This window comes from Rhinolophus hipposideros (genome assembly GCF_964194185.1).
Source record: "Rhinolophus hipposideros genome assembly, chromosome: X".
Lineage (NCBI taxonomy): Eukaryota > Metazoa > Chordata > Mammalia > Chiroptera > Rhinolophidae > Rhinolophus > Rhinolophus hipposideros.
Genome location: NC_138046.1, coordinates 20,689,274 through 20,716,534, shown reverse-complemented (window position 1 = coordinate 20,716,534; position 27,261 = coordinate 20,689,274). Strand labels below are relative to the sequence as shown.

Here is a 27,261-nt window from a genome sequence, read left to right as displayed (position 1 = left end):
TACCTTGTTTTGTCTGGGAGAGTCCAGATTTACAACTGTGGTCCTAGTGTAACTACAGGTAAAGCCCCCTTTCACAGTGAAAAATGTTCTAGTACTTATCAAATACTATTACCAGTCAAATCAGCAAATTCTTCTGATAATGAACTTTCTAGAAGAATTCTTAAGGCCTAACACGTCACTTTCTTGCCGCACTTTTTAACAAAAGCATTGCTGAATAAACTATGGGGCAAGTGTCTAATGCCATTGTATTGGATTTCTGTTCTGTTTTTCCCTTCTCATAATTACGAGTATGTTGAAGAAGGTGGCCTGCTTTCAAAGAGTGGCCTTTATTTTTGAGAATCATGGAAAATCACCTAATTTGTCATTCCCCTTTCCACCTCTATGAATACCCCGGTGGAAGCAGATTGAAAGGAGAGAAACTCAAGGATAGGTTTAGAAAGGAAAGGGTGGTGTGTGTGTCCATGTCTATGTGCACCAGGTCATGTCTTACCTTGTGATTTGAGTGTGTGCATGTACACGAGCATGCACCTGAGAGTGTATGTACGTGTGTGTGTGTGTGTGTGTGTGTGTGTGGGTGTGTCTGTGTAGAAGGTGGAGCATAGCTTGTGGAGCTACTTCGCACCCTACAGCCTTCCATGTGATACTCTGGGACTGAGACTAGGGCTGGGGTGGGAGGTGAGGAGGATTTCAAGTTATGGGTGATGATTCTAGTTTTCATTTCCTGGCTTTTCTTGGCAGATTTACCTAAGTGAAGTCCCTCTGGGGAGGGTTTTGGCTTCCATATATTTGCCTAAATCACTGAGGAAAAAAATTCCACTTAGCAACTTACAAACCATCTTGTTTAATTTCTTTGGCCAAACTTCACTCTTTAAGGTAAGTTCTTGCCTCTGGTAACTATCATAGATTGGCATACAGTGACTCATAGTAATTATGAACTCTTGCTATTTTCATAGTGTTCTGTTTATTTTAGAATATGCTCTCTGATTTATTCCACAAGTTCTCCCAGCACAACCCCTGGCCTTCAACATGAATCAACATCTACTTTAATTATGTTTCACAGTTTTTAATTTTCACAGCTTTTCAGCTTTGGAAGGGACCTTAAGGATTATCTAGTGACCAATCAGAGGCCTCAGGATGTTTTAAAGCCAGAAAAGAATAGCAAGTTCTCCTGAAGAAAGGCCGTTTCGGCTTGTCAGTGCTTTCCTCCCTAATCTCGCTGGCTTCCTCAAAGCCAACATGCCCACTCGCTCAGGCCAATTTATTTGAAGCTGAGTGGTGTCTAGCAGGACACTTGCCTGCAGGCATTTGTTGTTCCTTCTCATCACCTCCATAGCACTTTCTCTGAGGGCTCCAGTCCTCACCCATCATTAATACAGAGAGGCAGTATGATGTAGTGGTTAAGAGCATAGGCTCTGAGGCCAGACTGGCTGAACTTAAAACTGGCTATGCCATAATCTACTTGTGTAACCTTGGGCAAGTTACTCAACCTCCATGTGCCTTAGATTCCTCCTATGTAAAACAGGATAATAGAAGCACCTCACTGGGCTATAGAAGGATTAAAGGAGTTAATACATATAAAGTGCTTATGATATTGCCTGGCACATATTAAGTGCCATGTGTTTGTATTGCTATTATTATTTTCCTGTCTTGGGGCTCTACCTACCAAAAGGCCCGTTTCTTCAGCCTGCCTCTGTCCAATCTAATGGTTAGGAAGACAGAAATCAAAGTTGGCATGAAGTTGTTGATGATGATCACCATTAAGGATTAATATTTACACTTATTATCTCATATACTTCTCACAAGAAACTGAGACTCAAAGAATGCTATGGTCTGAATGTTTGTGTCCCCTCCAAATTCTTGTGTTGAAATCCTAACCCCCAAGATGAAGGTATTAGAAATGGGGTCCTTTTGGAGGTGATTAGGTCATGAGGATGAAGCCCTCATGAATGGGATTAGTGTCCTTATAAAAGAAGCCTTAGACAGCTCCCTTGACCCTTCCACCATGTGAGGACACAGCAAGAAGGTGTCATCTATGAACCAGAAATAGAACTTTCACCAGAACCCGACCATACGGGGCACCATGGTCTTGGACTTCTGGCCTCCAGAAGTATGAGAAATATATTTTTGTTGCTTATAAGCTACACAGTCTGTAGTTTTTTTTCTATAGCAGCCTGAACAGAGTAAGACAAAGAGGTTATATAATTTTACCCAAGGTCAAACAGCTAGGAAGTGGCACAGCTGGGAATCAAACCCAGGCTGTCTGACTCCAAAGTTCAAGTATTTAATAGATCTGTACAATAACTTGCCCAGGTGTGTATGTATTTTCTAAAGAGGCTATCCAAAAGAATGAATTTCTAATGGTCAAATATTCACAGAGTTATTTTGGGGAGGTTGTACTGGGCCAACTTAAATATACCATATACCCATACCACATACTAATTGAAATATATTACATTATCTCCAGCTATGTCTGTAGGATAGTCTGTTCTACTGGAAATCTCTAGCCACTCCCCTCTATATCTAAATTCTATTTATTCCTGTAAGCTTAGTTCAAATCTCACCTAGGAAACCTCCCTGGAGTTTGAGAGCCCCTGCTCTTCTCCGCTCCCCCTGCTTATATTCTTGTCTTAAACTTCTGCTTAGTTTTCTAAGTAGGTTGTGGCATATGTCATGGCTCAGACATGTTTTCTTTTCATGGCATCCAGCAGCACAGGACTAAGTACCCAACATATTTTCAGTAGATATTTATTAGATCTTTTTTAATGGAAAAAAATTAGGTTGGATCCAGAACAAGCCTGGTGATAACAAAATTTTAATAAAAATTAAGATTGTGATTCATAGCACTCTGAGCATTTTGGTAGGCTTGTAATTTCTCTCTATCATCTGAGATGCCATTATTTTGGTAATGTTTCTCTTTCTTCAGAGGGATGTGCTTGTCTCATGGAATAAAAGATAAACTTGTTTTGCATAGATTTCACACCTAATAAGTAATTTTTATTCACTAACACCTTCCACTGAAAGGGATTAAGGTTCTTTGCCAAAATTAGGCTACAGACGTCATAGCACCAGATGAAGAAGGATTAGAACTAGTATGTCATCAAATTCAGAGCTGGAAGCCTCTTATAACTCATAATGTCCCATCTCCTCATTTTACCAATGAGGAAATTGAGACCCAGAGAGGGGAAAGAAACTGCTGGAGGTGACACAATTTATTCATTTATTCATACAGTTATTTATTCAGTCAGCAAACATTTACTGAATTCCTACTATGTGTTCTGCATGGTGCTGGATGCTGAGGATATACTGGTAAGCAAGAGAGACGTGGTGCCTGCATTTATGGAACTTACAGTCTGATAGGGGAGAACGGAGACCTAAAGATTCTAACATTGAAGGGGGTGACACGAGAGTGGGACCTGTGCCACCGGTTGTTGGGGAGTGAGCACTTACAATAGATGCCACCCTTTAACTACCTTTTCCCCCTGAGTCCTGAGTCTCACAGCCTTACTTTCACACTGCTTCCTCTCACATCTTTTGATCTAAATCTTAACTGTCATTACAACATAGTACTGTTAAAATTGTTGATAAGATACCACTCTTGGAAAACATGTAACTCCTCCTCCACTCCCCCACTACTGGCAGTTCAAAAAGAGAGGGACAAAGCATTAGGCAAGTACAGTATGGTAAGGGGGCTCTGGAAGCATAGAGGATAGCACCTACCCTTGTCTGGGAGATCAGGAGAGACCTAATATAAGAGAGGTGTCAGCTGAGATCTGAGGTTGAGTAGGAGCTGGAAGATGAAAGACAGTGAGGAGAAGGAGGGAAGAGTGTTTCAGGCTCAGAGAACAGCTTCTGTAAACATTCAGAAGTGGGTGGCCAGTTAGCTTAATTGGTTAGAGCATGGTGCTAATAACACCAAGGTTGCTGGTTCGATCACCACGTGGGCCACTGTGAGCTGCACCCTCCCTAAACAAACAAACAAAAATAAAACAAAAAACATTCAGAAGTGAAATAGGTAAAACTTGAGCCTAGAGCACAAAGGGTGGAAGGGTGAAAGAGTGAGAGATGATTTAGTTTCTTTTCCTGCACAGCCGCCATTTTGTATGTAAGGGAAATAAAGCCAGAGAACAGGTGAATTAAGTCCTGAGTCACGGTGTTTCTCCTCCTTTGACCTTTCTACTACAGAAAACTGTATCAACTCTATCTCTTAGACTAAGTTAGGAGGGCTGTTAGATATAACCTGCCCTCCTTCCTTCGTGTCAGCAATATCCCAGAAAGGGGAAGGGACTTTCTTTTTTTTTTTTTTTTTTTATTAATTAATTTATTTATTAGTTTCAGGTGTACAAAACAAGGTAATACTTAGACGTTCATCATTTATATCCCTCATACTGTGAACCCCCCTCCCCCCATCCACTATCCCTCCGACCTCACACTGAACCATCACATTATATATATAAAATTATAGTTGGCATTCATTAATGTTTAGCTTCTGATGTACAATGCCATGATCAGGTATCCACAGTATCCCTGAGGTGGTCTCCCAAATAGGACGCATGTCCATCGGATACCCAACAAAATCTTTACAACATTATAGAATACCTTCCCCAAATTAATTTTCAAAAGAAAAACCCTGAGGCCATCTTGTGGTTACCAGCTGCTTCCAAATCCCTTCACCTTTCCCCTTATCCCCAACCCCCTCCCACACACCCATCTAACCACTCTCGGTTTTTTCTCTGCGTCCCCAAAACTGACTCTGATTAGTTCATTCACATAGTCTTTTCTTTAGATTCCATATATAAGTGAGATCATATGGTACTTGTCTTTCTCTTTCTGACTTATTTCACTTAACATAATGTTCTCTAGATCCATCCATGTTGCTGCAAATGATAAGATTTCTTTCTTCTTTATGGCTGCGTAATACTCCATTGTATAAATGTACCACAGCTTCTTAATCCAGTCATCTACCGATGGGCATTTTGGTTGTTTCCATATCTTGGCTATTGTGTAAAGTGCTGCAATAAACATAGGAGTGCATACAGATTTTTGAATTGGAGTTTTGGATTTCTCCGGGTAGATGCCTAGGAGTGGAATTACTGGATCATAGGGTAGTTCCATTTTCAGATTCCTGAGATACCTCCATACTGTTTTCCATAGTGGCTGCACTAATCTGCAGTCCCACCAACAGTGCACTAGCGTTCCCTTTTCTCCACATCCGCGCCAGCATTTGTTGTTTGTTGATTTATTGATAATAGCCATTTTGACTGGAGTGAGGTGGTATCTCATTGTGGTTTTTATTTGCATTTCTCTGATGGTTAGTGAGGTTGAGCATTTCTTCATATGTCTTCTTGCCTTCTGTATGTCCTTCTTAGAGAAATGTCTCCCCAAGTCCTCTGCCCATTTTTTAATTGGGTTGTTTGTTTTTTTGGAGTTGAGTTGAGTAAGTTTTTTATAGATTTGTGATATTAATCCCTTATCAGATATATCATTGGCAAATATCTTTTCCCATACAGTAGGATCCCTTTTTGTTTTATTGATGGTTTCCTTTGCTGTGAAAAAACTTTTTAGTTTGATGTAATCCCACATGTTTATTTTTTCTCTTACTTCGCTCACGCGAGGGGATATATCAGTGAAAATCTTACTCCGGGTAATGTCCATGAAGTTTCTTCCTATATTTTCTTCTAGATATTTTATGGTTTCAGATCTTACATTTAAGTCTTTAAGCCATTTTGAATTTGTTTTTGTATATGGTGTAAGGAGGTGGTCCAGCTTCATTTTCTTGCATGTGTCCGTCCAGGTTTCCCAACACCACTTATTGAACAGACTATCTTTACCCCATCGTACATTCTTGCTTCCATTGTCGTAGATTAGATGGGCATATAGGCATGGATTTATGTCTGGACTCTCTATTCTGTTCCATTGATCTATGTATCTATTTTTATGCCAGTACCATGTTGTTTTGATTACTGTAGCCTTGTAGTATAGTTTGAAATCAGGTATCGTTATACCTCCCACTTTGTTCTTATTTCTCAAGATTGCTGAGGCTATCCGGGGTCTTTTATGGTCCCATATAAATTTTAGGATTATATGTTCTATTTCTGTGAAAAACGTCGTTGGTAGTTTGATAGGAATTGCGTTGAATATGTATATTGCCTTAGGCAGTATGGACATTTTAATTATATTAATTCTTCCTATCCATGAACATGGAATGTGTTTCCATCTATTTATGTCTTCTTTCATTTCTTTCTTCAGTGTTGTATAATTTTCTGAGTACAGATCCTTTACATCTTTGGTTAGATTTATTCCCAGATATTTTATAGTCTTTGGAGCAATTGTAAATGGAATTGTTTTTTTAATTTCTCCTTCTGCTATTTTATCATTGGTATATACAAATGCAACTGATTTCCGAATATTAATTTTATATCCTGCTACTTTACTAAATTCATCTATCAGTTCTAATAGTTTCTTGGTGGAGTCTTTAGGGTTCTCTATATATAGTATCATATCATCTGCATATAATGATAATTTTACTTCCTCCTTACCAATTTGGATGCCTTTTATTTCTTTCTCTTGTCTGATTGCTGTGGCTAGAACTTCCAGCACTATGTTGAATAGAAGTGGAGAAAGTGGGCAACCTTGTCTTGTTCCTGATCTTAGGGGGAATGGTTTTAGCTTTTCCCCATTGAGTATGATGTTAGCTGTGGGTTTGTCATATATGGCCTTTATTATGTTAAGATATGATCCCTCTATTCCCACTTTCTTAAGGGTTTTTATCATAAAAGGTTGCTGTATTTTATCAAATGCTTTTTCTGCATCTATTGATATGATCATGTGATTTTTATTTTTCATTTTGTTAATGTGGTGTATCACATTAATTGATTTGCGGATGTTGAACCACCCCTGCATACCAGGGATGAATCCCACTTGATCATGGTGTATGATCTTTTTAATGTATTGCTGAATTCTGTTTGCTAATAATTTGTTGAGAATTTTTGCATCTATGTTCATTAGAGATATCGGCCTGTAGTTTTCTTTCTTTGTGGTGTCTTTGTCTGCTTTTGGGATCAGGGTGATAGTGGCTTCGTAAAAAGTGTTTGGGAGTCTTCCTTCCTTCTGGATTTTTTGGAAGAGCTTGAGGAGAATAGGTGATAATTCTTTTTTGAACGTTTTGAAAAATTCACCTGTAAAGCCATCTGGTCCAGGGCTTTTGTTTGTTGGGAGATTATTGATTACTGATTCAATTTCCCTGGTGGTAATCAGACTGTTCAGGCTTTCTGTTTCTTCTTGAGTTAGCTTTGGAAGGTTGTGCGCCTCTAGAAAATTGTCCATTTCTTCAAGGTTGTCAAATTTGTTGGCATATAGTTGCTCATAGTAATTTCTTACAATTTTTTGTATTTCTGTGGTGTCTGTTGTCACTTCTCCTCTTTCATTTCTGATTTTATTAATTTGGGTCCTCTCTCTCCTTTTTTTAATGAGTCTGGCTAAAGGTTTGTCAATTTTGTTTATCTTCTCTAAGAACCAACTCTTGGATTCATTGATCTTTTGTATTGTTTTTCTGGTTTCTATTTCATTTATTTCTGCTCTGATCCTTATTATCTCCTTCCTTGTGCTCCCTTTGGGTTTATTTTGCTGTTCTTTTTCCAGATCCCTTAAGTGTGAAGATAAACTGTCAATTAGTGATGTTTCTTGTTTCTTTAGGTAGGCCTGCAGTGCTATGAACTTCCCTCTCAGGACTGCTTTCGCAGCATCCCATAGATTTTGGGTCGTCGTGTTCTCATTCTCATTTGTCTCAAGATATCTTTTGATTTCTTCTTTGATCTGCTGCTTGACGGAAGGGACTTTCAAGGAATAGGAGGGCTTGGGCTCACACTTGGTCTTTTGACTGTCAGCCAGGGCCCTTTCCACCATATCCACCTTTACATCAGGCTACTCCAGGGGAATTCCTCTTGGAAGGGAGCCATGAACCATCAGGCTGGCTTTAGATGAACAGAGCTGTTCAGAAACAGGAAGTGAGGACCTTGCTAGTGGAGACCCAGGCTGCGTTCACAAATATTCAGTTCTCAGTGGCCACAGGGCTCAGAAATATGAGGGCTTGGCATCTTGTAAAAGTGGCCCATTAGGCTCCCCAAGGGACATCACCTGGCCTCACCTCCTCTAAGCTTTCTTGGCAAGTCCTCAGAGGATTTGCTCCCTCTCCTTCCTTACACCTGCCCTATCTCTCATCTCTTCACATGTGCCCCAGAAGAGGCAGTTTCCAGTTGCCTTCCCTCCTGGAGCCTTAGCATGTGGCACTTTGGCCCTGTTAATTAGCAAGATCCACATCTCAATGGCTACATTCTAGTTTGTTTCCTTTAAACCAACATTTGTTAAGCATACCTGCCCTATATCACTCACTAGCCGTGTGAACTTTGTCCAAGTTTTTGAGCTTCCCCAAGCCTCAGTTTAACTGAAAAATGCCTATATTGTTTCAGTGGACACTGAAGATAGTGGATGTAGAAAGCACTTAACAAAGTAACTGACTCACTGTGGGTACAAAATAAAATACCTGCTGTGTGCTAACCCATGTGGGGAACACCGGGACACACAACACCTATGCTCTGGCCTCAGAGTTTGTGGTACCTTAGGAAGGAGATAAATGCCCTCAGAGACTTGTTCCAAGCTGGATGTTGATTAACCTGCTTCAATCTCCAGTGAAAATGGAATAGGAAGCGGCTTATAACTCACCCATGATAAATTTATGTTCCTTATCAGGAAAAGCTCCCTAAAAGTAAGTAAGAATAATTGAGGGTTAGTAAGTTGGGATATATCAGGTCCAGTGAGTTATCAAAGTAGGGAATAATTTAATTTTGTTGCAGCGGTGAGTAGCAGGCACAAAACCAATGCTCGTTGGATACGTATTTGGATATATGGATAGATTAATGAATTGTTCTAGTTTGGTATTATTGAGACCTTATGTGAAGACAGGAGATGAGATAATGACCTCTAAGAATTCTTTCTTAGTTTGTGATTTTGTTTTCCATATTTCTATACTTAATGCTGTGTAGTACTTCAAAATTCTAGATTGATTATTAACATGCCAAAATTAGAAATTTAGCACCTGAACTCCTTTTTCTTATGCTTCATCTATAGACCAAAAACATCACTAAAGCATTAACCACTTATGTTGTGAGTGCCAGCATTTCAGATACATCCATTCAAAATTTGGCTGACCCAGTGGTCATTACTCTGCAACATATTGAAGGAAACCAGGTAACATATCCATTTTCATCTCAGAATAAAAAAGCTTCAGAATTCCTCCATGATTTTCCCATTAAAAATAATTCGTTAATTAACAGATATGATCTAAGACTTAATGAAGATTATCCCATTCCAGGTAGCTGAGGTGTGTTGTAATTGGGGCTTTGTAGAAATAATACCCTTAGCTTAATGGGATAACTAATTGTGGGCTTCTAGCACTGTGACAGATTAACAGGGGAGTGGCTAGGGCCAGGTGTATCTTTCGGTTGTCCCATCATACTAAATGGTATTTAATTCCATTTATTTTTTCCCATTTATTTTTGAGTGAGGCAAACAACTCAATTCAAAATAATTGAACATTTTTATCCTTTGAATTTCCATCAAGAGCATGAAAATTTGTATTAAATATCACCAAAGGTTTAAAACCATAGTCAGATGGCATAACATAAGGTATATGTTACTAAATGATCAAATTTAGCCACAGTGTAAGAATGAACTACTATTACACTTTTTGATGTTAATGTATGTCCAGTGTGAAGTTTTAATAACTTCCTTCATTCCCAATCTCAAAGACCACATGGCACAGCATATTTTTCATAGGTCTTACTTCTAGAAGGGAAGAAGGAAGAGTGAGAGAGGGAAACAAAACAAAACAAAACAAAACAGATACCAAATGAAACATGTTAGATGGGTAAGATCTCTTAATTCCAGCTGGGCCACAGCTCTCCAAGCATTCCCCCAATAACCAATTTCTTATTGTCTCCAGTCCTGGAGATTGTAGGAGCTGGTGAGGCCTCAGGAATGCTCATTAGGCCTAATAAGAAGGCAGCTCAACCTTGTATCCATAAGGCTTGATGTCATCTGTGGGCCACAAATTCCAAAGTTCCACAGGAACACCTACTATACATCAGACCTGCACCGACCATCCACAGCCTCCTCCTGTGCCTTGCACCAGGAGGGTGTGGAAAATACCTATATTACCAAATATTTTAAAGGACACACACCAGATCACCATGCAGTAACATGCTATTTCCTCGCTTGTAAATCCCAGTCACTTGGGGTTAGTCTTAAAACCAACTCACAAATGGTGGGTGTGCGTGCGTGCGTGCGTGCATGTGTGTGTGTGTGTGTATCTACTGTTTGAAAAAAACATTGAGAAAAAATACCTCTGTGTAGTTGTCATTGTGTGGTAACTATCACAAAGAAAGGTGCTTATGTCTAATTTTTCTTTTTTCTAGAATTATGATCAAGTTCAATGTGCATTTTGGGACTTTGGGAATAACGGTAAGTATCTTTCTTAGTAAGCTTTGTCTTTGGCTCTCAATGAGACTTTGCCCCTGACCATTTTCCTATTTGGCATTTGTAGGGAGGGAGTTGCATGGCAACTACTGTCTTATCAGACCCTACAGAGAACTCTGATACAAATATGAATTTTGTAAGTAATTAGAGCATGGGAGTTTAAAAAACACTTTCTTTTTGATAAGAGATTTATTTGGGATATCAAAACCTCACACAACTGGGGGATAAGCAAAGTTGGAAGATCCAGTGCAGAGTAGCCTCGAGCTGTTTGAAGACAGTTGAGAAACGAACATCTGTGGTTTCCCACGGAGATTTGCAACGTTTACTAGTTCCTTCCCTTGTTTTCTTCATCTCTTCTAGCCTGACTGTGTGTCCTGGGATAGTCTATTTACTCTCTTGGGCGCCCAATCTTTCTATCTGTTCAGTGAGGGTTATCCTGGTTGGTCTCTAAGGACCCTTCCTGCTTGAGTCTTTGGGTCAGTAACAGAAGGGGTTGGGGATGGGATTGCTGAATGAGCTTGCCATCTCCATTGGAATCTCTAAGGATATTGACAAATCTCAGAGAATACTCACACAGAATCAATTTCCGGGAAATGCCAGGCGTGGCTATGTGACCAGTCTTTCCACCTGTGAAAGCTGTGCCTGGAAACTTGTCCTTTTTCTTTTCTTTTTTTTTATTATTAAATTTATTGGGGTGACAATTGTTAGTAAATTTACATAGATTTCAGGTGCACAATTCTGTATTACATCATCTATAAATCCCATTGTGTGTTCACCACCCAGAGTCAGTTCTCCTTCCATCACCATATATTTGATCCCCCTTACCCTCATCACCCACCCTCCACCTCCCTTACCCTCTGGTAACCACTAAATTATTGTCTGTGTCTATGAGATTTTCTTTCTACTTGTCCTTTTTCAGTATCCTTAGAATTCTGGGAGAAAAGGGAAAGTCTCTTCCCATTCAACTCCATGGGATGTGGAAATACTACTCCATTCCTACAACAGAGACAGCACTGTCCTTTTCTGGTCCCTGCTAAATCTCCCACGATAAGAGTCCTGTAAAATGATGAGCTTTGCCCTCACAGCCTCAATAAGTTGATCTGTGTGTTCATTAATGCCAATTCCTGGGCTCCTTCTAGGTTACCCTTTGCCCCCACCCCTCCATGGATTCAGGTCCATAGATTCAGAACCTCTGTAATCTATGGAGTCATTCTGGATGGACAAATTTTGGCCACACTTAGCTGTCTGCCTTAGAATAACTTCTCTGGTCTGGTGTTACCCTGGAGGTTCTACTCTAAATCTGGTCTGGTACCTGAGATCTATAGGTTATGAAAATTTGAGGGTTGGTTTTAGAACCCCGAATATGCTCAGGAATGAGAAACTCGGCAGGTCAAGTAGACCAGAGGCTTTAATTGGCCCTAAAGAGCTCCAGACCATGACCTGACTTGAGTGCAAAGCACTTGAGATCATTTGAATTCTGGTTTGAAGTGGTTGTTTCAGATGTTTGTTCCAGTCCCACTGAGTAGGCCCAAGTATAAACCTATATTCCATAGCTCATGTCTTTTAAAAAGTTCTAAATCTCGGGGCCGGCCCGGTGACTCAGGAGGTTGGAGCTCCATGCTCCTAACTCTGAAGGCTGCCGGTTCGATTCCCACATGGGCCAGTGGGCTCTCAACCACAAGGTTGCTAGTTCAACTCCTCGAGTCCCACAAGGAATGGTAGGCTCTGCCCCCTGCAACTAAGATTGAACATGGCACCAGTGCGTCCTCTCAACCACAAGGTTGCCAGTTCGACTCCCGCAAGGGATGGTGGGCTGTGCCCCCTGCAACTAGAAATGGCAACTGGACCTGGAGCTGAGCTGTGTCCTCCACAACTAAGACTGAAAGGACAACAACTTGAAGCTGAACGGCACCCTCCACAACTCAGATTGAAAGGACAACAACAACTTGACTTGGAAAAAAGGCCTGGAAGTACACACTGTTCCCCAATAAAGTCCTGTTTCCCTTCCCCAATAAAATCTTTAAAAAAAAGAAGTTCTAAATCTACCTGTTTCCTATTTGTGTTACTTAAAAACAAAAACAGAGACAAAAACAAACACACAAACAAAAATCCCAGTCATTACTCTGTCATTCCAGCATGGTTTCAGGACTGTTGCTTATGATTAGTCTGTCATAATCTGTACAAGAATGAGAAAAGTGAGAGCCAAGAAGTTATGGCATTTATGAAGTCTCCACAAAATCAATTTAACCTACTAGACTTAATTTAATTTCACTGTTCAATTATACCCCTATTTTGCTGTCTTAACAAACAATACTAATTATAAGACACGTTTGGAAGGTGCATGTAATAAAAAGTTACATATTTCTGAGAAAAACAAAATTGCTTTGAAATTTCCTTCTGTCTCCTACAGATGGGCGAGGTGGATGGAATTCATCAGGCTGCAAAGTAAAGGAAACAAATATAAATTATACAATCTGTCATTGTGACCACCTCACCCATTTTGGAGTCTTAATGGTGAGTTGTCTCTTAATCACTCCTTGATAAAATTTTGACAACGTTTATTATATTATAGGCCAGGAATATATGTGTGAACTAACTTATGGAAAGGTGGCATGCAAGTGAAAAAAAGCTCACCCTGTGTTCATCTACAGTGGAGCAGATTGAAACAAATATTTATTTTTGTCCTTATAATAAAATTAATGCCTGCTCTTCAAAATTCAAACATTACATAAAAGGTTCCTACAATCTCCTTCCCAAGAGCTCACCATCTTTAACACCTTTATGTATATTCTTTCAGAATCTTTTCTTATGTGTATATTAACATGTTTTGTTTTATAAAGATGAGATCAAATTATTAATACTGTTTTTACCACTGGCTTCTCACCCAGCAATACATACTTGACACCTTTCAGGCAAATACGTATTTGTCTACTTCAACTTTTTAATATCTGTATAGTATTCCATTGTATGGATTTAATGCAATGAATCTAACCAATCCCTTATAGGTAGGCATTTTTTTAAAAATTAAAGTTTATTGGGGTGACAATTATTAGTAAAGTAACATAGATTTCAGGTGTACAATTCTGTATTACATCATCTATAAATCACATTGTGTGTTCACCACCCAGAGTCAGTTCTCCTTCCATCACCATATGTTTGATCCCTTTTACCCTCATCTCCCATCCCCCGGCCCCCTTACCCTCTGGTAACCACTAAACTATTGTCTGTGTCTGTGGAGTTTTGTTTCTTCATTCGTTTGTCTTGTTCTTTTGTTGTTTTCAGTTTTATATCCCACATATCAGTGAAATCATACGGTTGTCTGCTTTTTCTGTCTGATTTATTTCGCTTAGCATGATAATCTCAAGATCCATCCATGTGGTCACAAATGGTACTATTTCGTCTTTTCTTATGGCAGAATAGTATTCCGTTGTGTATATATACCACACCTTCTTTGTACAATCATCTATTGAAGGACACTTTGGTTGTTTCCATGCCTTGGCCACCATAAATAAAGCTGCAATGAACATCGGGGCACATGTATCTTTATGGAGAAAGATTTTCAGATTTTTTGGGTAGATACCCAGGAGAGGGATTGCTGGGTCATACAGTAATTCTGTTCTTAATTTTTTGAGGAATCTCCACACTGCCTTGTAGGTAGGCATTTTAGTTGTTACTCTTTTCTCCTTTATGAACAATGTTGTAATATACATTTGTTCTGTGTTGGGTTTTCTTTGCTGTTAATTTTTTATTAGTTGCAGGTGTACAAAACAATGTACTAGTTAGACATTTATCATTTATACCCCTCACACAGTGATAACCCCTCCCCATCTACTACCTCTCTGACATCGCACACAGCCCTTACATTTCCACTGTCTCTATTCCTAATGCTGTACTCTGCTTCTTGTGTATATAAAACTTCGTTATGTACATAAAATTGTAGTTGACATTCATTATTGTGCAGCTTCAGCTTCAGTGCAGTGATCAGGCATCTTTATTTATCTTCTAACACTGGTGTAAATATTTCTGTCAGATAAATTGATGAAGTATAATTGCTAGGTTAAAGAGTGTAGTCATAAAATTTTTAACAGTTATTGTCAAATTGTAGTGTAGGAAAGATGCATTTTTTTTAAAAAAGTGCTTGCAGTAGTTGACCAAACAGGAGTTATCTGGTCAATTCACATATCCGGGCTTAGAGCTTCAGAGTCCTTTTTTCTTTGTCTTTTGTCTTCTATCTCCTTTGTTCCTATGTTCTCCCTAACATTGGGACTTGCTGAGTTTTCCTTCGAAATGGATCTCAAATGTGTTCTTTCTTCCATGCCCACCCCTGAGTACTTTCATAGTTCTCCTAAGTTACTTTATTATATATTATATACTGTTATCTGAATGTGTCATGTATGAGTTGCTTATTCTAATGGTAAGCTTCTTGAGGGCTGAGAGTCTGTTTTACATTTCTTTTCTTTTTTTTAAATTGTATCTATTCAACAAATAAGAGGTGCTCCACTGATATTTACTGAATTGTAAGAATTTTGTTTAGCTCCGTCCAAAATGGTTAGAACATTACAATCAAAAGACCAAAGCTCATAATCTGGCTCTATCACTAAGCTACTAATGTGATCTTGGTCAAGTTGTTTCACTTGTTTGGAACCTTGGATTTGTCTTCTGAAATGTGAAAGATTGGAGTAGACCAGGGTTTCTTAACCTTGGCACTATTGGTATTCTGGACCAAATAATTCTTTGTTGGGAGGTGGGACTGCTCTTTGTATTGTAGGATAGTTAGCAGCATCCTTGGCTCCCACTCACTAGATTCCGGCAGCCCCCTTCCCAGTTGTGACAATCAAAAATGTCTCCAGACATTGCCAAATGTCCCTAGGGGAGGGACAAAATCAATCCCAGTTGAGAACTACCAGGATAGACCAGTGTTTCTCAACCTTTATGAGTAATGAATCTCTATAACCATCTGGTGAAAGCCATGGACCCTCCTCCCAGAACAATACACACAAATATGAGGTCTGACACTTAGGTTCACGAACTCATCCTAGAAAAAGTGCTACATACCTCGTTGCTGAATATCACTACAGTCACCTTTGAAGTCCTCCCCTTGGGAAGCTGCACCGATGCCAGGGCCTAGTCCACCCTTCAAAGCAATTTTGGAACTCTTTCTGGAATGGCCATCAGAGCTGTCATCATATTACTCTTGATGTCCCGAACGTCATCAAAATCTCTTCTTTTCCATATTGCCTTTATCTTCAGGTAAGGAAAGAAGTCATTGGGGGCCAGATCAGGTGAGTAGGAAGGATGTTCCAATACAGCTATTTGTTTCCTGGCTAAAAACTCCCTCACAGACAGGGCCGTGTGAGCTGGTGCATTGTCATGATGCAAGAGCCATGAATTGTTGGCAAAAAGTTCAGGTCGTCTAACTTTTTCATGCAACTTTTTCAGCACTTCCAAATAGTAAACTTGCTTCACTGTTTGTCCAGTTGGTACAAATTCATTATGAATAATCCCTCTGATATCCAAAAAGGTTAGCAACATCGTTGCAACAAGTTTGTGAATGTCATTGTCAGACCTCATATTCAAAAAATTTTGTATGCCATTTCATGTCATTTATGGTCCTCAGGTTAAGAAGTTACTGGATTATGTGATCTCCAAGGTCCATTTTGTCTCTTAGTTTTATGAAAATTATTTAAGATCTAAGGAAAAAGCGTATTTGTTTTTTGATGTTCTGTGCAGTGTTTTGGGACACTTGGCTCAGATAATGATTCACGTTGCTTCCCCAATCACATCTATTAGTTTGGTTATATATTAAGTGTGGAACATGTTAATGACAGTAAAATCAGGGACTAAATGTTCTTCCAGTGCTGTTGATGGCTCTCTATGTCCTATACACAGTAAGTTGCACTAGGCATAATCAACAAACAATACATATGCAGTCTTGTCATATAGCCATCCACATACTCCAGTTTAATAAGAGCTGTAGCAGAGACGCTATATATCCTGGGAACCTCCTGTTAGTGAGTACTGGAAGCCTTTTACCATAAACTTGCTCTGGTGGATATATAAAATACAACACATTGTGTTTCCTAGGATTTATCCAGGTCTGCAGTGGATGTAGTGAATGAAAGGATATTAGTGCTTATAACATACACTGGATGTGGAATCTCCTCCATTTTCCTGGGAGTTGTGATGGTGACATACATAGCTTTTCAGTAAGTTGATGGAGTCTTGCTCTGAGTAACCTCTCTAATTTCATGAAAAGTTTTGATTCATCACAATAAGAAGAGGTCAGATCCATTAGATTATGAAGTGGGCACTTTAAAAAATAAAACAACAAAAGCTCCTCTTAAAAAAAAATTGTAATTGGATTTTTTTAAAAAAGTAAGAGGGTTGGGTTAGGAAAAACTTTCTCTAACAGGATAGAAAAACACTAAGCATAGAAGAAAAAGTTGATAAATTGGACTTCATTAAAATTAAGAACTTCTTTCATTAAAGGACACCATTAAGATAGTGAAAAGGCAAGCCACAGATTGGGAGAAGATATTTATAATGCATATATCTGACAAAAGACTTGTATGCAGAATGTACAGAAACTCTTACAAATCAAAAAGTAAAAGACATAAAATTAAAAATAGGGAAAAGACTTAAACAGGCACCTCACAAAAGAGGATATACATACCTAGCTCTAATCCTTACCCAAATGGCTAATAAGCATATGACAAGGTTTTCAATATCATTACTCATTAGAAAAATGTTAATTAAAACCACAATTATACTTCTGTGCACCCACCAGTATAGCTAAAATTAAAAATGTTGATAATAGCAAGTGTGGAACAACTTGCTGAGACTCTTATATATTGCTGGTGGGAATGCAAAAATAGCACAGACACTTTGGAAAATTCTTTGACAATACCTACTAAAGATGAGTATACATCTAGATGTTGACCAAGAAGTTTCACTATTAGAGAGAAATGAGTGCATATGCCCACCAAAAGATATATACAAGATTATTCACAGCAGCTTCATTCACAGTGGCCCAAAATTGGCAACAGTGCTAACGTACATTAACAGTTGAATAAATTGTGGTATATTCATAAAATGGAATGCTTCACAAGAGTAAAAAAAATAATGAACTACTTCTGTACTATACAACATAATATCTAATTCTCATAGATACAGAGTTGAGCAAAGGAAGCCAGGAAGAGAAGAGAGCATATTGAATGGTTCTATTGAAATGAAGTTCAAAGTACAGGCAACACTAAACCTATGGGGATAGAAGTTAGAATATTGGTTACCTCTAGTGGGGAGTATTGAACAGGAGAAGGAATGAAGGAGTATCTGAGATGAAAATATTTTACCTCCAGATCTTGATGGACGTTATTTAGGTATATTCATATGTATAAATTTATTGAGTTGTGTTCTTAAGATCTGTGTACTTTAAAGATGCATGGTACAACAAAGATGAACCTTGAAAACATTATGCTAAGTGAAAGAAGCCAGTCACAAAGACCACATATTGTACCATTCCATTTATATTAAATGTCCAAAATAGGCAAATCTATAGAGACAGAAAGTAGATTACTGTTTGCGTAGAGCTGGAAGGGGCTAGGGAATAAATACTAACAGCTACAAACTTTTATTTTGGGGAAGGGGTAGAAATATTCTAAAATTGATCATGGGGGTGATTGCTCTACTCTGCGAACATATTACAAATCATTGAACTGTATTCTTTAAATCAGTGAATTGTATGGGATGTAAATTGTATCTCAACAAACAAAGCCCGTATTAAAAAAGCAAAATAAGATTTGTGTACTTTACTATTTACCTCAATTTTAAAAACACACATATATGCAAAATGGAAATAGCAAAATCTAAATCAATAAATATTTAATAGAAATAAGGAATCAAAAAGAAATATATATTTTTCTAATTTGAAAAATACTGGGTCAGTTTTCACAAAGTACAATTGTGATCACTTAGTGAAATTTAAGGTCATATTTCCATGATGCCAAATGTCTGGATGTTTGGAAATATCCAAATAACCACTTGAAATGGTTTCCATAGTCATCCTGTTATTTGGTCATATGTAGGTCTGCCCTTGAGTCTGCTGAAGGAGTGACGATAGAATTGTATACCCAGGATTATCCTTCTTTCATTCTCTCCCAAAAAGAAAAATGCAAAAGGGGACTGCTTAGCTGAGAGGCTATTGTTCATCCTGTCAGTGAAGGGCACTATAATTAGGCTACTTTAATTCTTTCTGGAAAGAGGATGGGGAACTCTAATTCTCAGTGCGTGTAAGGTGATATGAGTTATTTAATTTTGATAGGCAGTTCTTTCACTTTTTATGCAGCTAAGGTGTGGCAAGTCTTGATTAAAAAGAGACCCTACCTAACCAAACATTGTGCCTTTTCTTTCAGCAAACTTCGAAAAGATCATCCTTCCAAAATCCTGATCAACCTGTGTACAGCATTACTGATGCTAAATCTGGTATTTCTGATCAACTCTTGGTCATCATCATTCCAGAAAGCAGGCCTTTGTATCACAGCAGCAGTGGCACTTCATTACTTCCTGCTTGTTTCTTTGACGTGGATGGGTCTGGAGGCGGTCCACATGTATTTTGCTCTAGTCAAAGTCTTCAATATATACATTCCCAATTATATCCTTAAATTTTGCTTAGTTGGTTGGGGTAAGTATATCTGCCATTTTCCCTGATGTCAGTTTTAAGCCTGTGTGTTTTTCTAATTCTAACTCCGTTAGACAAATTATTCAGGACCAAATTCTGTTGTTACCATAGGTAAGGAATTAAGGATTGTTTCACTAGTGTTTGGGTGTACATCTGTTTTTCTGCCTATATTGCTCTAGGAATTCAACTTTTAACCTCTATGGCGAGGAATTGGTCTACAAATACTTAGTGACCATCTGCTTGTATACCGTGTTAAATGCTGGCTCTATCATAGTGAGCTGTCAGATTTTATCTTTCCCTTTGCGGAAGTTAAAGTCCTAACAAATGCTTACTGATATAACAGCCAGCACTTAGGGTAGCACTTATATGCACCAGAAACTGTTCTAAGTGCTTTACATAGTCATGTAATCTTTACAATATCTCTATAGAAAGGGTTCCCATCATCATTCCTTTTTAATAGATGAGGACACTGAGCCACAGAGAGATTAGGTAATTCGCCAAAACTCACACAGCTAGTAAGTGGCAGAACCGGGATTTGAAGCAGAGTCTGTCTCCATAGTTTGGACTTTTAACCTCTGTGATCTAATCATATTGCTTAAGGGATAGGGAAAGGACTTGCAATGTGTGAAAGGGTGCTCGGTCAGACATGTCCTGATTCTCACCACATTTCAGAACTGTCACTATCACTGCCACCCTCTGGAAAAAGCCAGGACTGGAACTCAGCATGAATATTTCCTAAATTAAATGTCATTTCATTGGTTTGCTCTCCTGTATTTCTAACTGACCAGATGAGCTCAGCTCCTCCCACCCTTTCCCCACTTTGCCTATTCAAAACAGATTTCTGGGTTCAGAAAATGTGTTGGACACATACATGCATCTTAAGTGAGATACATAAGGTACATAGGAAGACATTTTAACTTCCACTGCCTTTCTAAAGACAATAGATTCCCTATTAGCACTCATCCTTTTAATGAGCTCATTAACAGTACAAGCTTTCATTGGATACACAGTCCGTGCTGTTACCTATGCTAATGTGGGGAGTGGAGACAAACACCACATAATCTAAAAGATTGGTTTAGTACACTTTGGAATCCATCAGAAACACAGCCAAAAGCAATCAATACTGTCCACTTTATACCTGGCATCCTTTATCTTTAGTCAACTGGAAGACTGAAAAATGTTGTGGAAGAGGCTTCACAAATAATCCAAAGAGCCGATAACCCACATATGGCTAACTGTGACGGGGCTGTAAATATCACTCGATCCTGGCCTTCCTTCTCCGTCATCATCATTCAATCTCAGCTTCCTTTTCAGACCTTCCTCCTTCATTTTCTCCTTAAATATTGGTATTCCTTAGGGGTCACTTCTTATCTCTTTGATCTTCTCAGGAAAGGCTAAGGCTTGGTACTTTGGAGGCAGGAAAAACTTGGGGAGTGTCAAGTACACAAAAGCCAAGGCCAAGGCCTGAGTGGTTTGAGCAGTAAAGATACAACGAGTCACTTTCAGATTCAATTTATTACTTACATAGATGGTGAAAGGAAGAAGAGCTAAAGGTGCCCACTCCCAAGTTCTTGTCCCACACACTGTGAAGAACGACACCAAAACAAAAGGGAACAGATGGCTGCCACATGAGCTGTAGGATTCCTTGTTTCTGAGGAGCCAACTCTAAAACTGAAGCTCTGTGGTTTTATGTCCTGCAGCTCTGTTCCGAGGGAGCAGGGTGCAAACCCCACACCTCCTCAGAACCTGGGAGGCATGAGAGACTCTCATGACAGCCTCCCAGTGGAGGTAGGGAGGTGAGTAGGAGATGGCCTTGGAGCACCCCCTCACATGCCTGTTTTCTCCTGGAATTCATTGAGGATCATAAGGATCCCGCCAAAATTCAGATCAGTTGTGGTTCAAGCCTTTGCCCACGTGGATACCTGCAAGGTCACCAGGGAGCCCATGAAGAGCCATTCCACTACAGGCACTTTCGGAGCATTTAAGTACTAGACAAATGCAATCAGTTGTAAGGGAAATGAATATTAGTATCTGTTTATGTTTGAAGTTCTGTCTTTCTAATGCCAAAACAACCTTTTGAAAAAGTTTTATTCCTTTATTTAAATCCCTGTCCAAGGCAGCAGATTTGTCCACATTTAGAAAATAACAACCGGTAGGGATCTTTTCTGTTTTAATTGTCGACGTTTAAACACAGCTTGGGGACTGCCCTACAACTTCTCTCCTAAATGTGAGGTCTCCTTCCATCCCCCCATTCTGGCCTCCAACAGGTATTTTTTCAGACATCTGTATCACGCTGAGCACTGTGCTAGGTGAGCAAAATACAGATCTGAAGGGATTGTCCTGTGTATCACAGAATAGGAGAGTGGAGGGTTTCTCAAGATGCTTGGCACTCTGGGATTTGGAACAGCTTTTTACAAAACTCCTAAAATGTATGCAGGTGTAATAATGGTCTTAGTTTAGGAGAAATACACTGTTAGAAATAAAGAAGGCATTTATGTTTTGCAAATGTGCATGAAATTGGATTGTTAAACCCTGTATCTATACTCACGTCACGTTTGACCACTTTGACTGAACTGATTGCTTTACTATAGTCTGGCTGAATTGACTGGTCGTTAACTGGTCGATCTAGTCCAATTGTCAAACTAGTAACGAGTGTGGAAACAGCTCCCCTGTCAGAAAAGCACAGAAGGCCGCAGCTGATTGCTGGTGCCCTTTGTCCAAGGTGACCGAGGCAAAAAGATACCAAAAAATAAGGGGCAGTATTGAAAAAGAGAAAAAATTGGCAGCCCATCATCTGAGAAAAAAGGCTTGATGTGAACTTGCATTCTGATGAATTAACTACTTCTATTGCCAAGTTGATTTTTGGTACTTGAGCTATTTTTAATAACTAGTGGGTGTTGTATTGGAGCCATTGGCATGCTGTTTAGCAGATCGGAGAACTTCTAGAAATGTTTAACTTGGAAGAATTTACAAACATTTTGCAAACAATGGTATTTTGATGCCCGCACATCTGTGGCTCATTTCAACAGCATTTTAATGCGTCAGTGCCCAGAGTCCTTGATCAGGATCTTTCAACTGCTTCCTAATGGGATGTTCTTGGCTTGTTTCCCCACTCTAGGGATGCCAGCCATCATGGTGGCTACCATACTCAGTGTGAAGAAAGATCTGTATGGAACTCTGAGCTCCACGTCTCCATTGTAAGTACCAGCATGTCTGCTTCTCAGCTGATGGTGCTCTTGACTATCAGGGTGTGGCAGGGTGTTCCCAGCTTGAGGCTTGGTCTTGACGCTGGCTTTAGGGAAGACTCAACCTCATCCTTTCTGGCCTGAACACAGTCACCATACAATGGTTAGGTGCCTGGGTTCTGCATGACCTCAGGCAACTTACTTTACCTGTTCTGGAAAATGGGAATAATAATGTTTGCTCTCAATGTTGTATGCAAATTAAAATGATATTATGTATATAAAATACTCAGCATATGGCCTGTATCATGGTAAGTGCTATGTAACTGGCAGCAATTATAATTAGAAAGCTTGCAGAACTTGGAAGGTGTTGGAGTAGCCATTATAAGGAAATAGTGAGACAGGTTAGAAAACAGTTTCTACGTTTTAACAGCAAAGGCCTCTCTGAAGAAGACTGCACCATTTGCTTTTGTAAATTGGCTCAGCTTTGGTGTTCTATCATATTTTTTTCCTTCCTTCCCATTCTTCCTTCCTTCCTTCTTTCCTTCCTTCCTTCTTTCCTTCCTTCCTTCTTTCCTTTCTTCCTTCCTTCTTTCCTTCCTTCTTCCCTCCTTTCTTTTTCTTCTTTTTGAGCTATAAGCCTATTCACTTTGCTCTATCTTTCCAGAACCTTCTTTTATAGGCCTGTAAATCATTATCGTATAGTTCTTTAGACTGCATAATCTCATTTCTGATTGTTTTTTATTCACCCACATCCATTTTCTTTAGCATTTCCCCTCAAGTACTTTTTCACTATACATTTCCTCTCCCACTGGACTGGAATCAAATATAGGAGGTCTTGCCCCCAGACTCCTCCGTTTTTCACATTGAGATGACAGTTTGCAGAGGGTCAAAATTCTATTGCCCTTTCCAGCAGATGCCTTCTAATTATAATTCCTTGTTATCCTTTCTTTCTCTCCCTTTTCCCTTCCTTCTCATCTCATCCTCCATACTCCCTCCTTGCCTCTTTTGTGACTTAAAGTGCCCCCCCATTATCTATGCAATGGTTATTCTTCTTCAAAAAGCAAAAGCAAACTAGAACAAAACCAACTCCACTCTGCCTGAAAATAGCCCTTTCATATGTGAAGTGGTTAGTAAAAGCAGACTGCTTTAAGAAATTTTTTATTATAGTTTGAAGAAGTAATAAATGCACATGGTACAAAATTCGAATGTACAAAAGGGTAGAGGATGAAAAGTGAGCTCCACTCCCAACCCCCAGCTATCCAGTTTCTCTCCCTTTGATGCAACTCTTATTACCAATAGTCAAATTGGTATAGATATTCTCTTGTACACTTTGTTACCCAAATGGTAGATATACACTATTTGGTACTTAACAGTATGTCTTGGAGATGATTTTCTACCCAGACATATAGCGCTGCCTCTTTTTAAAAGATTTCTACAGCCTCCTTTAAGGCTGAAGATGATATTCAGGGAACCCTAAGTACTAGACTCTATTGGGGAGATTAGATGCTTTTTTCCCTCGACTCCTTCCCAAGATGCACAAACTCACATATATATGAAAGTATCCACACCAACATAAGCAATATGATCACAAGAGATTTTACTGGTTCTGGAAAAGAGGTCTCAGCTAAGTTGACACTTACTTAACGAAGTTTGTCTACGTTCAAAAATCAGAGGCAATACCTCCAATAATTGTAAATGTTATTAGATAAAGTATCTGTTCTTATGAATCACCACATATTTCTTCTTTAATATAAATGTTAGAGCCATTAATCACCCCAGTGGCCAGTGTTGCCTTCTGTAGTCCAAACCTGTCGCTGTGGTGGGAGGTTTAAAATATACATCCTCTTTTAAAGCAAAAAACCCAGAGCTGTCCTCTTTTGTTGCATTTTCATTAACTCTGATAATCTCACCATTGTTTGATATAACATTCAGAAAGCCAGTCATTGCTCATGTCCTTTTACTGTGATATTTATCATGCAAAGCAAAATTTATCCTGCACCATAAAGAAGAAAGAAATCTTATCATTTGCAGCAACATGGATGGATCTAGAGAACATTATGTTAAGTGAAATAAGTCAGAAAGAGAAAGACAAGTACCATATGATCTCACTTATATATGGAAACTAAAGAAAAGACTATGTGAATGAACTAATCAGAGTCAGTTTTGGGGACGCAGAGAAAAAACCGAGAGTGGTTAGATGGGTGTGTGGGAGGAGGTTGGGGATAAGGGGAAAGGTGAAGGGATTTGGAAGCAGCTGGTAACCACAAGATGGCCTCAGGGTTTTTCTTTTGAAAATTAATTTGGGGAAGGTATTCTATAATGTTGTAAAGATTTTGTTGGGTATCCGATGGACATGCGTCCTATTTGGGAGACCACCTCAGGGATACTGTGGATACCTGATCATGGCATTGTACATCAGAAGCTAAACATTAATGAATGCCAACTATAATTTTATATATATAATGTGATGGTTCAGTGTGAGGTCGGAGGGATAGTGGATGGGGGGAGGGGGGTTCACAGTATGAGGGATATAAATGATGAACGTCTAAGTATTACCTTGTTTTGTACACCTGAAACTAATAAATAAATTAATTAATAAAAAAAAAAAATTTATCCTGCAAATAAAAGCTCAGGTGTAAGGTGGGGGTTGGCACTTTGGGGAAAATATATAATTTGTTTTTATGCAGTTGAGGAAGAGAACAGCCTTTTACAGAATAAGAGGGAGAAGTTTCCACATATGTAGGACAGAAATATCCTCTGGGATTTCTGGCTCAACACTGGAAAGAAGTCTGGACTGGGGCTCAGGAGATTGAGGTTCTAGTCCCAGCTCTGCCCTGGGAGTGTGAGGGAGGTCGGTCAAGTCGGCTCAGCTCCCTCATTCTAGGTGTTCTCATGTGAAACGAAATCGACTAGGGGATCTTCAGAGTCTCACTGAAAAATTTGAGTTTGTGCTTCTGTACTTCACAATGGTCTTCTCTGTTTTGTCTCTTACAGTTGCTGGATTAAAAACGATTCTCTTTTTTACATCTCAGTTGTGGCTTATTTTTGTCTCATATTTCTCATGAATTTCTCCGTGTTCTACACTGTTCTCGCTCAACTGAATTCCATGAAATCCCAAATCCAGAAGACTCGGCGGAAGATGATCCTGCATGACCTCAAAGGCACAACAAGCCTGACATTCTTACTTGGCCTTACCTGGGGATTTGCCTTTTTTGCCTGGGGACCTGTGAGGATCCTTTTCTTGTATCTTTTTGCCATTTTTAACACTTTGCAAGGTAACTGCTACCTCTTTGTACTTTCTGTGGCTAGCTAGACCTCCACCAAAGCTTTTGCTGCTTTGGAAAATAATCACACCTTTCAGGGACTCAAGGGAGGGAAAGCTACTCCAAGAGGTCTCTACTGTCAATGAGTCGACAGGCAGCCACTGGAAACATTAGCTAGATGTTAGGTCTTCATTAAATGAGCCCAATCTCTCTTACTCAGGGTTGCAGAGAGAAGCCCACATAGCTAATTCAACTCCAGCTAATTGGCAATGTCTATATCAAATGCTGATTGGCAACACTTCTTATAGTATCATATCAACACATTATGCTTATGAGTGTACAGATTCACACTTGTGTTGACATTTTGACGTGCACAATCTAATTTAACATAGGAATTACTAGATAGTAGAAACATTAAGACTATGGCTACATCAGATATTCTAACATTATGAAAAGGAGCTAAGCTAGGAAATTATAGAGTCACGGAGGAATGTAAGTGAATAGCAAAGATCAGTGGGACACAGCAACAGGCTAAGGTTCTAATCTTGCTTTTGCTATAAATCAACCTTGAAAAAGTCACCATAGCTGGTTGAATTATATGATCCAAAACTAATGACGTGATAGCTCTTTAATATCCTTCCTACTTTTTGGTGAAAGGAACAAATGATAATGAAGAGATTAAATGGTAGGCAAAAGATGACATGAGAAGTGAAAGCTAGGGGTCTGGTTAATATACCTCGGAGTAATTGTTAATGTTCATTTTAACCTGATTTTGCCGATTAAAAAAATATTGGGAGGAAAAGGCATGCAGAGTGATTTTCAGGGAGTCTCAAAAATGCCCTTCTCCTCAAGTTTGGCTCAGGTGATTTAGGCTACTGGGGCAGGCTGTATCGAGTTGGGCAGTCCATTGAGTTAGGGTCTCCCTTGCTGCTTTTAACTATTTATTCATTTGATAAACCTTTTACCAGAGCACAGTCTACTTGTGGTGCCACAGGGTGTTCCAGAAAGAAAAGGGTTCTATGGTCAAAGAAGTTGGGGAAATGCAGCAAACTACATTTCCCCATTTTTGCAATGGCACAGCATACATTTAGCATGGTGAAAGCTCTGAGAGATTTTGTTGGGAAAAAAATACCTTTAAAACTGCTTTAACCCAGCATTTGAAAAACTTCAGAACATTTTGTCATTGTGGTTGTTAACCCCTGAGGAACCTTCAGAAATATGAATTGGTGTGCCAGGCATTTGCAAGGTACTACAAGGTTCTGTTGGGGGAAAAAAACACCTTTAAAACTGTTTTAACCCAGCATTTGAAAAACTTCAGAACATTTTGTCATTGTGGTTGCTAACCCCTGAGGAACCTTTGGAAATATGAATTGGTATGCCAGGCATTTGCAAGGTACTGCAGGGAGATGGGGGAACAATCTAGAATATGCTAAAGTTTTTGCCATTATGTCTTATGATTCAAGAAACCATCTCATTTTGGAGCAAGGAAGGGTGTCAACTGAAACTTTCTGACTCACCAGATCATGCTTGTCTTATATAGCCATATTCTAATAGGCTTGTGAAAAGACAAATAATGTGTTGTTCTTCCTTCACAGGCCATTTTTAT

At 39.2% G+C, this 27,261-nt stretch overlaps 1 protein-coding gene across 1 annotated transcript in view; it reads left to right on the top strand.

Moving 5' to 3' along the window:
- Positions 1 to 27,261, top strand: part of ADGRG4 (adhesion G protein-coupled receptor G4) — a gene marked incomplete at both ends in the record, with an annotated part of 131,693 nt that overhangs the window by 96,810 nt on the left and 7,622 nt on the right. The window contains 8 exons of the mRNA XM_081042993.1: positions 739 to 873; positions 9,124 to 9,243; positions 10,470 to 10,515; positions 12,941 to 13,044; positions 16,615 to 16,736; positions 18,942 to 19,210; positions 22,326 to 22,404; positions 25,387 to 25,667. Of these exons, the coding sequence (XP_080899119.1) occupies positions 739 to 873; positions 9,124 to 9,243; positions 10,470 to 10,515; positions 12,941 to 13,044; positions 16,615 to 16,736; positions 18,942 to 19,210; positions 22,326 to 22,404; positions 25,387 to 25,667 (1,156 nt within the window). The remainder of the gene's footprint in view (positions 1 to 738; positions 874 to 9,123; positions 9,244 to 10,469; positions 10,516 to 12,940; positions 13,045 to 16,614; positions 16,737 to 18,941; positions 19,211 to 22,325; positions 22,405 to 25,386; positions 25,668 to 27,261) is intronic.